This window comes from Hemicordylus capensis, chromosome 4 (assembly GCF_027244095.1).
Source record: "Hemicordylus capensis ecotype Gifberg chromosome 4, rHemCap1.1.pri, whole genome shotgun sequence".
NCBI lineage: Eukaryota > Metazoa > Chordata > Lepidosauria > Squamata > Cordylidae > Hemicordylus > Hemicordylus capensis.
Window position 1 is genome coordinate 122,746,101 of NC_069660.1, and position 18,539 is coordinate 122,764,639.

The 18,539-nt window shown below is 43.3% G+C and overlaps 1 protein-coding gene across 5 annotated transcripts in view; it reads left to right on the top strand.

Moving 5' to 3' along the window:
- The window catches only part of LRRC8D (leucine rich repeat containing 8 VRAC subunit D), an 89,409-nt gene extending 71,465 nt beyond the window's left edge, over window positions 1-17,944 (top strand). For all 5 annotated transcript variants that reach the window (XM_053250460.1, XM_053250459.1, XM_053250463.1 and 2 more), the window contains one exon: window positions 15,018-17,944. In XM_053250460.1, coding sequence (XP_053106435.1) covers window positions 15,020-17,587 — 2,568 coding nt within the window. In that variant the 5' untranslated portion in view covers window positions 15,018-15,019 and the 3' untranslated portion in view covers window positions 17,588-17,944. The remainder of the gene's footprint in view (window positions 1-15,017) is intronic.
- Window positions 17,945-18,539: the final 595 nt, after the last annotated feature.

Below are 18,539 nucleotides of genomic sequence, written 5' to 3' on the forward strand. Positions count from 1 at the left end.
CTGAGGAGCATGCATACCTTCAGCATATGCACACATCCTTTGGTTAAACAGGGGTGGAGTTCTGGGGAAATGTTCCCTCTTGGGGCTGGAACAGATGAGGCCCCCTGCTATGTAAGCCTCGCCCTCTTCTCTCATGGGGAACTGCTTCTGCTGGCCTTTGCACGCTGTGCCACCTACAGCAATCCCTTTGTATTGGAAAATGCTTCTGCATCCCACCAGAGAGCTTTGAGTGTGCGTGAGTGGAATGAGGTTGGAGTGAGGAGCTTAGGGATCCTCATTAGGCAGATGCCGGGGGGGGGGGACTGTACCAGACAGGCTGCTCCATCCTTAAGGGATAGTTCCTGAAATCTCAGTCTGCATCTTGCACAAGTTTCCACTTGCCGTATGTGTTCTACGTTTGTGAGTCTAAATGCTGCATTTCTTTAAAAGGGAGTTCCAGTCCCTTACTGTTACTTTGGATGTGCCTTTGACTTCATGTCAAAGTGGCTTCCTTTTGGATCACTAGAATAATAAAAATGTACTTAGTATGTTGTACTTAAAAGTATTCACCTGAGCTTTGCCCCCTGGTAAAACCAGAGTTGCATATCAAAGTTTTAATGGATCACACATGTGTGGCTTAAGTGTGCTTCAGCCTTTGTATACTGCATAATGGTCACGCAAACAACTTGGTGTATCTTGGTGTTGGGGGTTTTAAGGGGAACAAGGGAGGGAAACAGTCCTTTTTAAATATAAAAAATGGCAGAGTAAGTGATAAAATATTTTTGGAGCATTCTGTGGTTTTAGGGATTTGATTTCTTATCAGTAGTTTTAAGTCTGGTCATTTGAGGTTAAGTCGACATCACTAACTTCCATCAGTGTAGGTTCCATCAGTGTAGCTCATTCAGTCAAACAATAGCTGCTGTTGCCTATTCTCCACGTCCCTTATGTACAAAAACCAGTCTCTGCTTTGGTTCAGTCCTTCTGGTGCCTCTGCTGAAGCTTGTGAACTTTTACTGAGCTAGTTCCCACCCACCCCACACACATTTTGTATTTCACCTTGTCTCCCAGGGCACATGGTTATAATGGAGGTCTTGCTCTCCAACCTAGGGATAGGTTGGTCTTGGTCAAGGCCATACCAGACACAGAGAGGGGTGCATCAGAGACGGGATTTGAACCTGGGTTTGACATATCCAAACCCAGACTCTAGCCATGATATCACACAGTAGGGTTGATCTCACAAGCAGCCTAGCCTATCGGATCACTTCCAATCCTGGCACTGCCTCCCAGCCTAACCCTACTCGGAAGCACAGCTTTTAGCCAGGGTTAAGGGCGCGAGTGCGCCCTTAACCTGCCTGCTGGGATCATGTGTTTGCTCAGGCTGTTTGCTGTCTGAGCAGACACAGAGACGGGTGTATCCTCCGAGCCCTGCGTTCATTGTACAGTGCCTTGTGGGATTCCTGGAGGCCGGGAAGGCCTCCGGAAAGCTTCATGGCTCCCGGGAGCAGCAGCCGTGTGTGCAAACGAGCCGCATGGCAAGGAGGCAGCATGGAGGGCACGCAGATTGTCTAGGGAGGGGGGGAGGAAATTGAAGTACAGTGCAGGCTGCTTGCCCTCCCTCTCTCCCCCGCTCCCAGTCATGAGAACAGCCTTAGTGCCTGCCCGTGGACTGACTGTTCATTTTGTTGGTGTTAACTTAGAACTGGACCCCTTTAAGTACCACACTTCTTTGTAGTTTAGTTCCTCTTCCCCTTGCAGTTGTTCAACAAAAGCTAAACTGCTTTTCTGGGTAAAGCATAACAGCTTGAGTGCATCAGGTTCATGCTAACATTGGCGCTGCCTTGTTACCAGTCCATGCTTTATTCCTGTGGCTAATAAACTGCACTTTGGAGCCTGTGTGAGTTACTAATTAGTGATAACTGGGTAGTAAGCAATGGAGGCGGGTGCCTTTTGAACCTGCCATTCACCTGTTGCCTTCCAGTTTCAAGCCAGCCTTGCCCCAATCAAAGTCTAGGAACAGTTCATAGCTCTTGACTGCTTAACAGATTCCCCAACCCGCCTATCTGTGTTTTCCCTGTTGTCACAGTTTTTGAAGCTGCAAAATCCTAATAAGTCTTTTATAAGCAATTTGGAGAGCAGGTATAGGGAGTAGTTTTATATTGTCATATTATTGGTCTAATTGGCCCTGTAATGTCTATTGACTGTCAACAACTCTCTGTTCTCAGGAAGAGGTCTTTGCCAGCAATGAAAGCTGAAATTCTTTTAACTGGAAATGCTGGGGATTGACCCTGGGACCTGATGTTTGTCACTAGGTTGATGAGAGATCAGGGAGTACTTTTGGAATTATATCTGGGGAACGATATGCATTGAAAATAGTCTATCTGAATTCACCCACCACATGGACATTCAGGAAAGATCTCTCATATTGGCAGGAGCCAAGTAGAATCCAGAATGCCTGAACATGGTTCTGCATAGGTTTTTCTTTTCGCATGTGGAAATTGTGCTTCACGGATAAGAGTGTAGCGCTCTATTTACCACAGCCCCTGGTGGCACAGTGGTAAAACTGCCGCCCTGTAACCAGAAGGTTACAAGTTCGATCCTGACCAGGGGCTCAAGGTTGACTCAGCCTTCCATCCTTCCGAGGTCGGTAAAATGAGTACCCAGAATGTTGGGGGCAATATGCTAAATCATTGTAAACCGCTTAGAGAGCTCCGGCTATAAAAGCGGTATATAAATGTAAGTGCTATTGCTAAGTGCTATTGCTATTCAGTTCTGTGTGTCCTTCTGGCTGTGAGAGTTGGGTTTAATGCCAGTGGCTCCTCTACTGCACAGGGAACTACCAATCCAAGAGAGAGGTATGCATGCTGCTGGTGAGCCAATCTACAGCCTACCAACACTGACTTGGGTGGCTCTCAATGGGGGTAGCATCAAAACTGCAGCGAATCAGGAAGGAAGCAGTTGCACTTCTGCAAGCAGCATGGGTGGGCTATAGAGTGGCTCGCAAGCAGCATGGGCGCCTCTTTCTTGGATTGGTGGCTCCCTGCACAGTATGGAAGCCAGTGTAGGTTAGGGTTGGGATTATCAAACCCTAAAAGAAACTCCCTATGTTTTACAAGTTTTGTTAGAAGTCAGAATTACTCATTTGGAAATATTGAGCAGCATGCAGACATACGCTGCCCTCGTGTTGAAATGCTGCCTGCACACAATGACTTTATTAATCCCCACGCCTGGCTGCCCTTGATGCCCCCCCCCCAAATGTCCCTATGGGCTGGAGGATTCTTGGGAGCATACATTGAGGGCAGTAGGGTGTGGGGAGAAATCAGGGGAAAGGGTTGCGTGCAGGCAACATTCAAACATAAGGGATTCTGCTCCCTGAGTTCTATTTAAATATATTCCTTTTGGGAGCCAGAGCCAGATTCATTGATCTGAAATGCTTGTGTTTGGTGGTATTTTCAGGTGAGATTTAATTGGGCCCTGAAGTGTTTCTTAGAATCCCTGGCTAAAATTTAACACCTGTTAAAACAAAAACTTAAACCATTGCTTTGCTTTCTCATTTTGCATTGAGGGGGGAATGATGAAAGATTTTCTTCGTAAAGGAGTTCAATAATCTTCCCATGGTATTTACAAGGAAAAGTTCACCATTGACACTAAGTAGTGCTTATACAACACCTGGAGGAAATCTTTTTACAAGTAATTAACTAATAGGGTTAGTCATCTCAAAAGATTCCATTGTGGGGATGCATAAATTCATTATTCAAGTCTGGTGTGTATGCATGTGTGTGTGTGCACACACGCGCACACTCATGTGCATGCATGCATCTGTGTGGGCAAATGAAACATGTCAGTAGTAAAACCAGAAATGGCTACACTTACTTTCTCTCCCAAGACTTCTCTTGCACAGAGGCACTCCGATCCGCAACTAGGTTTCCTGGGAGGCCACTGTGAGAAGCTAGTAAGGGGTGGTGGGCCAGCATTTTAACTCCCATCCTCTAAAGTTCTCTACTTGCACATTCCATTGCAACAGATGCCAGTTTTTCCACACTTGTTTTGGGGCCAGGACCAGGCAGCATGATATTGGATTAGTTTGGCTCAAGGAGCTCATTGCTGACCACTACTGTAAAGTGACAGACAAAAGCCCTTTTGGTATGTATTCTGTAAAATATTGTAGCCTCCTTGAAGATTCAGAATAGACTGTACAATAATCCATCTTTCATTTTATATCCTAGTGAAAGGTTTCTGATGCCCCAATGGGGTATCAATGACCTGTCAATCAATATGCCTTTATTAGTCTACAGACCATAATACAATAACCAATTAATACAATAACAAATATACAATTAGTGACATAAAAAATCCACCTCGGCCCCTTACAATTTATACTATTGGTATCAATGATTTACATTGAGTGATGACTTGCATGCATCAGGAGCCACTCAAGATGGCTCTTGGTAGAACATCTATATTCCTTAATGTTGTCTCAAACACAGTGACCAGGTTCAGATGTAACACGAAACCGGAGTTAAATGGAGCAGAGGTTGGAATTCCAGTACGTCCAAATTCGTGAAACCATGGTTTGGGGCTGAAAGTGACCTGTGGTTTGGCTTTTCAAACTCCAGTTTGAACCTTTGGTTTGCACAAAAGTTTACTGCCAAGTCCTCTGGTTTGGCCGCTAAAGTGTTATGTCCAAACCCGGACACCACCATAACGTCACTTTCATGCCAATTTTCAAACCACAATCATAGAGGCGGTGGCGCAGATGAACCCAGGATCACAGCTGCTCCATGCCTACGGTGCTTCTTGCTGGCCGCCTCTCTGAACAGCAGCCCCGCCCCTCCTGTCACCTTCCCAGCTATGGAGTCACCCGGCAACAGGGACGCCATCATGTCGCATCCCTGGCTCATCAGACTGTCAAGCGGCATAGTCATACAAGGGCATTTCCTCTTTGCGTTCTGTTCCTTGCTCCCTGCACCTGGCAAGCAGGAGGGAAAGTGGATGGGATGACTGGACAGGTCGGGATAGGAAAATGTGTGTGTGGGGAGGGGGAGCGGGTGGGTTTAAAAGGCAGCCAATTTTTGGTTTTTGTACAAAAAGGTTGGGGAAGGAGGGCCCAGGCCCTTCCCCTTGGGGATACCAAGTCCCTAGGCTTACTCATGAGCAGGGTGGATTTGATTTAAATCAAACTGATTTAAATCACGATTTAAATCACTAGCAGGGTGGATAAAAATTAAAAAAAAATCCGATTTAAATCAAAAAAATCGGATTTTTTTGATTTAAATCGGATTTTTGATTTAAATAGGATTTTTTTTATTTTTATCCACCCTGCTAGTGATTTAAATCGTGATTTAAATCAGTTTGATTTAAATCAAATCCACCCTGCTCATGAGAAGTCCCTTACTCATGAGTGCAGTCCCTAGGCTTACTCATTAGAAGGGCTGAGCAACAGGAACAGCCCTGCCAACGCTGAGGGGAGATTCCTCCTATGTGATAATGATGGATGCTGGCTGATCCTAAGCAGTTCGCTCACTCATGAGAGTGCAAGGCCATGAGTGTGAGGGTCACCCCCTCACAACTCATGAGAAGGACCATCAGAGGGGTGTGGAGAGACTTGCCAAGCAAATTCTGTAATGATGCCTGATGGCAGAACATCCCCTTCTCCCATGGACTACTCTCTCATGAGAGTGACAGGTCATTGGGGCTCTAAATCAAGCCACGGGGACAGCTACCCTGATGACTGCTCTCCTTTTCTTGGCGATTGCTGCCAAGTAGTTGTTAAAGTTTTCCTCTGCCATCCTTTCTGCCCATGTGGTTGTGGATATGTGCACCCTTGCTTGTGCCCCAAACTGGTGACCCCATTCTCCTGGGGTCACTGAAAATCAGGGCTCTGCTCTCCCATGAATCCCTGAGCCGGCAGATCTGCATACGGCACAACTTCGGACTGGACTTGGGAATTTTGGAAGGGCTTAAAGATCCTTCCACGCATCTGGTGTTTCCCTTCTGTCCATGCAAGTGGCTAGGCTCTGACACATGGAGCCTCAAGATCTCCTTTGAGTATGTGCAGGGCTTCACAGGAAGGTGGGAGTAGGTGGGTTGCAGCACATAAGTTCTATCTTCTACCATATATTGAACCATGTTGCTCTATGGAGGAAAGCCGCAGGGACGGGTACCCCGACAACTGTTCTCCCTGTCTTGGTGAATGCCACCAAGTAGCTGTCAAAGCATGCCCCCCACCACCAGCCTGTCCGCCCATGTGGATGTGTGCCCTTGCTTGCGCCCTGAAACAGCGACCCTTTCCGAGGGTGTCTTGGAAATCAGGGCTTCCCTCTCCTGTGATTGCCCGCACCAGCAGATCTGCATACTGTGCAACACCAGACTGAACATGGAGATTTTGAATGAGTTTAAAGGTCAATTTCAGAACCTGGTGTTTCCTCTGTCCACGCATGAGGCCAGGCTATGGCATGTGGAGCATCAAAATCTCCTTTGGGTACGTGCAAGGCTTCACAGGGAAGGGTGGTTTTTGTTTTTGTTTTGCAGAGATTCTGTTCTATCTTTTGCCATGGAGAGTTGGGGGCCCCACACAAGCAGGGCTCCCTTTGGTGGGTTAGCTCAACTCATGTGCATGCACCCTGTGGTCCTCCCCAGTAAATTGGCCCTCTCATGAGAGTGCAATCCCACCAGCAGCAAGGTCTGCATGGACTGCTATGGACTGCTTTGCCAGGATGATTTTTCACAAGAGCATCCTAGGTCATGGCGGGACAAACCTTCCAGGATCCTTTGCTCTCCCTCATCTACATATCCTCCTAGGAAGTCATCATCTTCCCTTCCCTTCCCTGAGTAATAGGGAAATGATGCCTCCTATCCCCTCCCCCCCAAAAAAATCGTGATTGGGACTATTTGGGTGTAGAACTCTTGGCGGGGGGTGCCATCACTCTCAGAAGAAGCACTGGCATGGCATGGCATGGTATTTAAAGGGATTTAAATACCCTTTCTATGTCTAGGATATGCAGACCACTCCAACAATGCAGTCATGTTCAGCACCCCCCTTGAAGTTCATGGCTAATCGCAGCCACTCTGCTGACGTGTTGACGCTTTGCCCACAATTTGGCCACGGAGCTTGCTGGGATAGCCTTTGTGGCCAGGCAGCAGGGAGGAGCTCCCCTCTCCTGGAACTCTCCTCTCCTGGTTGCTAGACCGCAGTTGGGGAACATCTGCAATGTGATTTACAGTTTAGAATTGAAACTGCAGGTTCCCTAACCTCCAGTTTTGTGTTATGTCTGAATCCAGCCATTGCTTTACAATGGAATCAATTACTACCCTTAGCTTTGAGTTATTTGAGTGATGAGAGATTGAGTAATGCACACATGCAAATGGGATTCAGACTTAAGTAGAACAAATAAAAACATTGAAAGGGAATGTTTTGATTTTTTTAAAAAACATGAAATCCATGCCTATTTGCAGTTCTTGATATGGTCATTGGGCACAGGTGGTCTCAGAAAGGGTCATTCCCAACTATTTGGTAGCACATGTAGTAGTGTGTGTCTGTCTAGCTGCACCTTTCAGTGTACACTTAATTAAACAGCTGCTGTGATGCAAAGTGTCAGCTCACACCGCTCGTTGCAAATCATGATTCCCAGAAAGCCCATGTTTCATGGACTGGTTTGAATTCACACCTCCCTTTCAGTATTGCGCCACCATTTAGATTGAAAACAAGAAAAGGAAACAGATGGTACTTGAGGAGGATTTGTGTATGTGACCCTACAAAGGGCACCACGAACCACATTGTTTTCTCTTTGTATAATATTCCTGCACTTCCTTTTGATGCTAAGTGTCAAGCCCTTATGATATCAAGGTAGGAGTGTGTGCAAGTCTCTTCTGGGGAAGGGGCAGCCTTTGGGGTGGGGCAACCATGCTGTTTCTGTAGATTTTCATTCCTTTTACTTTAGTTCTCCCAAAGAAGTAACGTTGACTAAGCTTTTAAAAAGTGTGTGTACACACACACACACATTGGGAATTGCCCTGCTGGAGAAAGAGAGCCTACAGTCTTTTAAAAAGGAAAAACATGCTCATGACATGGTAGGGTCATTGGTGTGGGTAGAGGCAGTAGCCCATGCTCTTGTTTGCTAGTTCCTATGGGGGGCTGTTATCTCTGACTTGGTTTTAATGGTGGTATAAAGGGAGTAGGTAGGTGTGTGTGTGTGTGTGTGTGTGTGTGTGTGTGTGTGTGTGTGTGTGTGTGAGAGAGAGAGAGAGAGAGAGAGAGAGAGAGAGAGAGAGAGAGAGAGAGAGAATATGTGTATGTATGCATAGAATGGGCATGAAGGAAGAATTATATCAGTCATCAGTTATGATGTTACAGCCCCTAGCCCATAGGTTCTGCTGATACTGATGCAACACTATTGATTAACGGTTGCACATTTATTGTGCAATAAAACAATCATCTGGAATAGTCCTGAGTTGGAGGCTTATTTACATGCAAAACCACCTATCTTCCAATTCAGCAAGCACCTCCAGAGCTTGTCATATTGTGATAATTTTAATAGCTGTGAACTTAGGACTGTCACAGAAAGCCTTGGTCTCTTGGGGAGGGGGGGTTGTACTAACAGGGGTTTTCCCGAACGTCTAATTAGAGGGAATTTAATTGGGCAGGCAATACTGTTTATATACTAACAGTTATACTTACTGATTTAACCTAGGCCTGCAATTTAGTTTCTTTGTTTTATCTTACTGTCTGTGGATGTGTTAATTGCTACTGGTTCTTGCTCTGACCTGATTGTTTTAATTGTGAGTAATTTCTTTGGATGTTCAAAGCCACATTTGAGAGACAAAAGAAAGACCTTTCCCCCGTTCTCTTTTTCCACAGACAGTACAGGTGCTGTTGCAGTTGAGTTTTGTTGGAGCTTTTCCTGAAGCTTTTAAGTAGTTTTGTTATCAACCTACATATCAAATGATGCTTTTGCCCTGATAGTACACTGCAGATATATTGTTGGAGCTACTGACAGATGTGTGGCCAGCTGTAGTTTTGTGCTGCTGCTTTTCTCTCTCTCCTGGGGTACTTGAAAGGGACTGTGGCCAGGATCCAAAGAGCTACTTAAGGACTACGTGCAAAGGGGTTGGTGCTAGCTCAGAGATATTTTTGCTTTTCTTTCTTTGAAGAGCTGGTTCCCATGGCACATCACAGATGATTTTTAAACTCCCTTAATGTTTAAATCAGTGTGCCATGGGGTATGGAGGAATGTTGTTTGAGGAGAAGCCTCTTCTTCATCTCTTTTTTCACAGTAAATAAGAGCTGAAGTCAGTTCTCACGCACTCCAAGTGAGAACAGAGCAACTTCCTTAAGACATCTTGATAGGAGATTTGAACTAAGGACTCTCTACTGAGTTGATCTTAACTAAAGACTTTCTGCTTCATAGCTCATGATCTTAGCTACACCAGCTCTCTGTGTACTTTTCATATTCAATTCTGCATGTATATAGTCCTAGGAATCTATTAATATTATTTCAGCAGTGCCTAGCACATTATTACTACTGAATAAATATTACATATTAAGTGTAGTTTTGGCAAGGAAGCAGAACTTGGAATCTCATCTGTGTTGGACAGTGTTACAAAGCCAAAACAATCAACACTTGAGAGTGACTTTATATATAGGAAAGAAATTGCTGGTAAACTAATCATTTTAGTTCTGTGAGGCTGAAAACAGCAGAATCATTGTATAATCGAGCATTTGATCAGCCTTTCCTAAAATGGGATAGGAACATAGGCAGCTGCCATATACCAAATCAGACCATTGACCCATCTAGCTCAGTATTGTCTACACAGACTGGCAGCAGCTTCTCCACGGTTGCAGGCAGGAATCTCTCTCAGCCCTAGCTTGGAGAAGCCAGGGAGGGAAATCGGAACCTTTTGCATGCAAGCATGCAGGTGCTCTTCCCAGAGCAGCCCCATTCCCTGAAGGGAATATCTTACAGTGCTCACATGTAGTCTCCCATTCAAATGCAACTGGGGTGGACCCTGCTTAGCAAAGGGGACAATGTATGCTTGCTACCACAAGACCAGCTCCCCTTCCCATAGGCAGTGCTCGTAAACACTGTCTCCAGAAGAGTATAATTCAGAGGCTGGAGAAGTCAAGACCCCTTTGATTCAAGGCCTTTGAATAATCTTGAGTCTATCCATCTCTCTCTCTCTCTCTCTGAAGTTCATGAATATATTTTACTATTCTATGGCCCTGACTGGATCACACATTTATATTCATTTTATATTGCAACTATCAGGGTTCCTTCTGCAAAACACACACACACACATGCACATCCTAGGAATTATAGTTTGGTAAGGTGATGAAAATTCTGTTAGGTTCCTAGTACCTTTTCCCTTGCAAAACTATAGTTCCCAAGATTCTCTGAAATGCATATGACCATTAAATCTGCTTCAGTCTTGTATAGATGTAAATATGTATAAAAAGCACAAAATCAGGTAGAACTCTACTTGTGAGAAACAAAGTACTCAAGTTTTTAATCTAACCTTGGCTCTTGAACAAAATATTTTTTATTACCTTCATTCCTCTGGGGGGAAAGTAAGTCCCAGTTTTATGCAAAATCCCTGCCAAGAATCACAGGAGTTATGAAATAAAATATGTTTTCCAGTCTCCAGCAGGGTATTAACAACATCTACAGAATTAATATACCGAACTGGTTTGATTTGCACTTAGAGATGCCAGTCATAAAGCAGTGTGTTTTTGTTTTGTAACAATACAGGTATCTTGACAACTGTTTAAATGTAACACCTTTTAAGGCTGCAGTAGGCAAAATGCAACAAGATAGTTATTAGTTCATTGAAATCAAGGGACAGAAAGACCTATTAAAAAGTCACTTGGAAAACAAATTTGCAGCTTGTCAGAATGTGGCTTGTGGTGTGTGCTCCCACTTAAACTGAGATGTCCCTCATACATCTTCTGAGGGTGTAAAGAAAGGGGCTTTTTTCATCATCTTTCATTTCTACCCTTACTGTTGTGAAAGCATATCTCCTTTATGCCCTGCTGGATATAATACCACATAATTTTCTGCATTTAAAATGAAGCAGCAATTGCAAAGGTGAACAATTTCAAGAGGTTTAGTTAAAAGGCAGCCAAAATATGTGATTAGATGTATCAAAGCCCTTCAAGAGAGGGATTAATTAAAGTATAATTAGAGCCAGACACTACAGATGAAAAAAGACACAAATGTCAAAAAATATTTTTGCAGCGGTTTCAAATCTGAACTGCATGACAGCCTGCTTTATAAGGTCTTGCGCAAATTTCTCTCCCGTGAGAGAGAGAGAAAGCTTGATCGATTATGAACTCTGATCAAATATACATCTACAATCAGGCAAGCCAAGAAGGAATTTGAATAGGAAGTTGCTGAATATATAACAACTAATAATTACTGCTTTTATCGGAAGTGGAAGGCCAGCCAGAGAGGCCATTAGATGACAATGGGAAAGAAGGTAGGGAAGTTACAGAGAAACAGAATTATTTGCAACCATCTTCACTGATGCATCTGAACCACATTTTTCTGGTAGCTCATAAAAACTATTTCAGAGGTGGTAAAGGATGAAAGTTTTGAAACAAATGAAAAAAATAAAATAATACAGTAGGATTGGATAATATTCACCCTTGGTTTCTTAACCCCTTTATTAAATTTGTTAATAAAATGCGTCTTCTTAAAGAGAACAGCAAAGTCTCAAATATACCATAGTTTATTTATTTTTTTAAAGGATTCAGCAAAGAAATATCAGATCTGACAACCTAATTGGATCTCATGTAAGTTGGTGAAAGGCAACAGTAGTTCAACATATAGAGGAATGTGCTTTGCTGAAAAGCTATTAGCAGGTTTCCCCCTCACTAATATTTTAGAATACTTTGTGACTAACATCAAGCATGCAGATATGTGATCCAGTAGACACTGTATAATTGGATTTTTAAAACATTCTTGACAAAGTCCCTCACCAAAGGCTGCTAAATTAGTCACAGTGAAGAGAAGAGGTTCCCTTTTCAATAGATGATTGATTAAAAGGCAAGATGCAGATGAATTGATAGATGAATGGACCAGTGAGGTCCTCCAAAGGTCTGTATTGGGACTGATAGTGTTTAGCTTATGCATAAGCTAATCTGGAATCATGGGTAGTTGCAAATGATACAAATTAATCAGGATGCTGAAATCCTAAGCAGACTGGACAAGTTCCAACAGTCTCTCTCCAGACTGGATGTCTGCTTTATGAACTAGAATGGCAGGTGAGACGATGCACGTTGGACAAAAAACCCCAAACACACCCTTAACTTCTCACATACCTTGGGGGTAAGTGAATAAATTGTAATTATTGAGAAATGATGTGTTTGAATTATAGACATTATTAAGAAAAATGGGAGGAACCGTTTAAAAAAAGAGGGGCATACAGAAGTTTATAAAACGATGAGGTGTGTGGTGAGAGTAAATAAAGAGATCATGTTATTTCTCTCTCTTACATGTGCACACACTGGACCCTAGAATTATCTACACAATTGATGGGAAGTGTTTCTAGCAGCAGAAAACAAAACCCTGTTTGGATTCAACAATATCAAGACATTAAAAAAAATCCTGATGCTATATACTAGTATTTCAATATAGTGCTAAAGCAGGATGGTTAAAAATTATCTGGACTTGGTTGTATATTATAAATCCAAATGAATACATCTATATACTCTAATAATATAGATAGAAAATGATCAATAAAAATTCATAAAGTTAGTCTCTGTATATCCAGCTGAAAAGGTAGAATCCAATAGTTCATGTCCAAAATATCATGTCCTCAATGAATGGGAGAAATGTTGACAGAAGTTCCAAAGTAGTCACAATGTTGCATTGTGATTGAGAGATAAAATGTCGAATCTTGGTTTTCCCAGTTTCTAATCAATCTTGCCAAATGCATTTCTACTAGAATGTCTTCATCAGTGGCAAAATTCTATTCATATAATGCCCTCCCACAGCACAGATGGCTTCACAAGGGATTGGACAAATTCATGGAGGATAGGACTGTCAGTGGCTGCTATCCACACTCGCTGAAAATGAAACCTCTGTTCAGGGTACCTCTGATGATCAGATGCTGGCACAACACAGCAGTTGCTGTCTCCATCAGGCCCTGCTGGTGAGCTTCCTGGGGTCATCTTCGGCCCTCCAGCTTTTATCGGACTACAACTCCCATCATATTCAGCCACAGTAGTCACTAGTGAGGGATGATAGGAGTTGTAGTCCAACCTGCAGGAGGTCTGAAGCCCTGGAATAGAGGGTCAGATATATGCATGTTCGGCCTGATTTGGAAAGGCACTTCTTATAATGTTGAATTAATTATTCTGTGGATATTAGCAATTTAAAGAAACGATTGCAGTTTGTGGATAAAGTCCTTACTGCATCACTCTGGCTGAAGCCTAGGGTAAGAGGATTACAGGGAGCTGTTAAGTGTACTGAGCCTTTGTCCTACTTTCAGAATGGCTTCCAAAGAGCTTTGAGAAGGATTCCCCACTCCAGCACTGCATTGTTTCAGGTCACTCATTCCTCCCACTTGAATAGGAAACCAGTTGTAGCAGGGGCAGGGACAAGCCAACTGTTCTCATATAAATGTAAGATCACACACACACACACACACACACACACACACACACACACACACACACACACATATATATATATATATATATCCCAGGAAGCAAAACGCCAACCAAGAGAGATGATCTCTCAAGATGCTTGTAAACTATATAAGCATGTCTAACTGGAAGCCCAGTGTATTTTGGCTGAGAAGGCCCCCTTCAGGGGCAGCTCTGTAGCAGACAGTAATATTACCAGTTAATACCACTTTATAAAAAGAAGTTTATAAAGGAACAACCAAAATAACACTTATAAAAACAACCTAAATGCACATCACATACAAAATAATCTTACAAAATAAGCATGCTTACATGTTACTTTAAGTTTAAAACCTTACAAAAGATCTCTTGAAAAAATACTTTTTAACCTTTTTTTTTAATGTACCTTTTAAAAGTGGTGGTTCTCTTTATTTAGCAGGGAGAGCAACTGGCCCTATCCATCCCCAGAACAGCATTCCTCCAGTGGCTATGCCACTTGTATCTATCATACGTTTGATGGATAGGCTGGCATCTATCTTAAGTTTCTTTTGTAGATTGTGCTCCCTTTGGGGCCAGGGAACCATTTTCATTATTATTTATTTATTTATTTTGATCTTTGTAAAACGCTTTGGGAACTTGTGTTGAAAAGTAGCATATAAATATCTGGCCAGTAATGAAGAATCGCAGCCCCTTGACATCGGCAAGGATATTGGGCCAGTGTGGGGTAACAGTTGAACTGCTGAATTAGGGTTTGGCAACGTGAGGGGAGAACCTGACTTCAAATCTGCAACTCAGCTACAAAGCTTTCTGAGTGACCTTTGGGTAATTGTTGGGCTGGTTTGGATGATACTCCAACTGACCCACCCTACCTTTTAAGAACACGTGCGTACTGTAAGAGCACATGTCCTTGCCACCTCCCAGTATGCTGGGGTGCCTTTCCGTGTGTGTTTGTGTGTGTGTGACTGACAGACAGCACACAGACATCCTTATTGTATGTGGTTGGCCCAGATGTATTGTCTGAAACAGCCTACTATTTCTCTGCAGTATTAATGTGCTTTGCTGTCTTGTGTTCCACCTGGCCTCGATCAATTCCATGCCAGAGGACAAAGTTACCTTCTAATTATGTCATGTAATTTGGACAATATTACCTTCAAACTATGTCACATCCTGTCATTGCCACAAATTCAGTGGGTTTGTTTACCCCTGCATTTGGGCAGAGCCCTTATATATGTAGTAAACAAAATGGTCTAGCTTTAAGTTGAGCATTCCGAGGTATTAGTGAAAGTATGTGTTTTTGTTTACAAAATCAGGCCAAGGATTTTTCCATTCTGTGGGTCTAGTAGATTTATGTTCTTGAATGTAAGCTTATAGCTGTGTCTGCTTGCAATAAATGACACTTATTTTCATTCTGTTACAGGAATGTTTACCCTTGCAGAAGTTGCATCTCTTAATGACATTCAACCAACTTATCGTATCCTGAAACCATGGTGGGACGTATTTATGGATTATCTAGCAGTTGTTATGCTAATGGTAGCTATTTTTGCTGGAACCATGCAGCTGACCAAAGATCAGGTGGTCTGTTTGCCCGTCTTGCAGTCCGCTGTAAAGCCCAGCTCTCCGGGAAGTGCCAAAGTTACAACTATTGTACCAGACTCTGAAACAACTGCTGTTCAAGACAAAGAAATGCCGCCGACCATTTCCTTTGAAAGGGCATCTGCTGTTACACCTGACATACCTCTGAGCAGGGCTAGCAATTCACCTCTGCACTCCACTGTCGCACGTCAAGAACTGAAGGAGGAGGAAAAAGATCCTCTGGGCCGAAAAACAAACTTGGATTATCAGCAATATGTTTTCATTAACCAGATGTGTTATCACTTGGCTCTTCCTTGGTATTCAAAGTACTTTCCTTACTTAGCTCTTATACATACTATTATTTTAATGGTCAGCAGCAATTTTTGGTTTAAATATCCCAAAACTTGCTCAAAGATTGAACACTTTGTTTCTATCTTAGGGAAGTGCTTTGAATCTCCTTGGACTACAAAAGCATTGTCTGAAACAGCATGTGAGGATTCTGAGGAGAACAAACAGAGACTGACTGGGGCCCAGTCTCTGCCAAAGCATGTCTCAACCAGTAGTGATGAAGGAAGCCCAAGTGCAAGTACCCCCATGATAAGCAAGTCCGGTTTCAAGTTTTCAGCAGAAAAACCGGTTGTTGAGGTCCCCAGCATGACCATTTTGGACAAAAAAGATGGAGAGCAAGCCAAAGCCTTGTTTGAAAAAGTAAGGAAATTCCGGGCTCACGTAGAGGACAGTGATCTGATTTATAAACTCTATGTCGTTCAGACTGTCATCAAAACTGTGAAATTCATATTTATTCTCTGCTATACAGCAAACTTTGTCAATGAAATTAGTTTTGAGCACAACTGCATGCCCAAAGTGGAGCATCTGACTGGCTACCAAAAGTTTGAATGCACACACAACATGGCATATATGCTAAAGAAGCTGCTCATCAGTTACATTTCTCTCATTTGTGTCTATGGTTTTGTCTGTCTGTACACGCTCTTCTGGTTGTTTCGGTTACCGCTGAAGGAATACTCTTTTGAAAAAGTTAGAGAGGAGAGCAGCTTCAGTGATATTCCAGATGTTAAGAATGATTTTGCGTTTCTCTTGCACATGGTTGACCAGTACGATCAGCTGTACTCCAAGCGGTTTGGCGTCTTCTTGTCAGAGGTGAGTGAGAATAAACTGCGGGAAATAAGCTTGAACCATGAGTGGACTTTTGAAAAGCTGCGGCAGCACGTTTCCCGCAATGCCCAGGATAAGCAAGAACTGCACCTGTTCATGCTGTCTGGGGTCCCAGATGCGGTGTTTGATCTGACGGACCTCGATGTGTTGAAACTTGAGCTGATCCCAGAAGCAAAAATCCCAGCTAAAATCTCCCAGATGACTAACCTTCAAGAGCTTCACCTCTACCACTGCCCTGCAAAGGTGGAACAAACGGCCTTCAGCTTTCTCCGTGACCACTTGAGGTGCCTGCATGTGAAGTTCACTGACGTTGCAGAAATCCCAGCCTGGGTGTACTTGCTCAAAAATCTTCGGGAGTTGTACCTGATAGGCAACTTGAACGCTGAAAATAATAAAATGATAGGACTTGAATCTCTTCGAGAATTAAGGCACCTTAAAGTTCTCTACGTGAAAAGCAATTTGACCAAAATTCCCTCTAACATCACGGATGTGGCACCGCATCTAACCAAGCTTGTCATTCATAACGATGGCAACAAGATCTTTGTACTGAATAGCCTTAAGAAAATGATGAATGTAGCAGAGCTAGAATTGCAGAACTGTGATCTGGAGAGAATTCCACATGCCATTTTCAGTCTCACTAACCTACAGGAAGTGGATTTGAAGTCAAATAGCATACGCACAATTGAAGAAGTCATTAGCTTCCAACATTTAAAAAGACTGACGTGTCTGAAGCTGTGGCATAATAAAATAGTCTGCATTCCTCCTTCTATTAGCTACGTGAAAAACCTGGAGTCACTTTACCTCTCCAACAATAAACTCGACTCCTTACCAGCGGCAGTGTTCAGTTTACAGAAACTCAGATGCTTAGATGTAAGCTACAACTCCATTGCGGTGATTCCTGTGGATATAGGTTTGCTCCAGAACCTGCAGCATTTGCATGTCACTGGAAACAAGGTGGATATTTTGCCAAAACAGTTGTTTAAATGCGCTAAATTGAGGACTTTGTGTCTGGGACAAAACTGCATCACTTCAATCCCAGAAAAAATTGGTCAGCTGTTGCAGCTAACTCACCTGGAGCTGAAGGGGAACTGTGTGGACCGTCTCCCTGCAACCCTGGGCCAGTGTCGGCTTCTCAGGAAAAGCGGACTCATTGTGGAAGATCACCTCTTTGACACGTTGCCTTCAGAAGTCAAAGAAGCATTAAACCAAGATACAAGCATTCCCTTTGCTAATGGGATTTAAACAGAAGTCGAATTCCAAGTGATTAATGTAGACCATACTAAAGTACGAGTTGTTATAAATCCTGTGTTAAGAATCTGGAACTCTTTTTGTAAGAAAGGACTGTTAGAAGGGTGGTAGAAGCAGTTTGGTGTTTGTAGTATTTTAAAACATCATTTCTGAAATTTTTGGAGGGGGGAGAGGAAAAGGCGGGGGGGGGGGTGAGAACCCCTTCAGTGAATCTTGATTCTCATTTCTTTTGAGATGTTTGTAACTTGGATGCTGCCGCTTTTGAATGTTTACAAATTGCTCGCCTGCTTAATGTACATGATTAAACTGGTGACCTTTTCTTACTATAAAGAACGTTAATGGCTCAGTTCATTTTAGAGTCCTTTTAGAGAATAATTTCATTCGATTTTTCTGAAAAATGAAGCACTGTTTGCACTGATACCGCAACAGATGTGTATGTGCATCCAATACTGAGTTAATACAGTCTCCATCTGCGCTGCATTGTATGAGTAGGGTTGCCAGCTAGGGACTTTTATAGAGGATATGTGACTATTTTGGAGACCCAATAAGTTTTTTTTACATATGTTATGGTCAGTCTTCCCTCTGATTTTTTAAATTAGTGAGTAGAAAGAATTTTTTGACCTGGGTGGCAGCATTGAGGCTGTGTGTGTGTGTGCGCGCACATGAGGGTGCGCTCGCACACACACAGACACACAGTAGTTTGTTGTTATTGTGCCTGGCAAAGCGTGATGTGCAAAACTTCTTACCTCCCCCCCCCCTCTAGGGATAGCCACCACCACCTCCCATCCTCCCCCCACCCCCCCAGCTCGTCTCCATCTGGGCTGCTGGTGGCAGGGGGCTGCTGCCACCACCTCCCATCCTCCTGCCTCCCATCCTCCCCTGGCTGCTCCAAGCCAGAACTGGAGGAGGAAGAGGCTGGGCGGTGGGGAAGGAGGAGGCGGTGGCG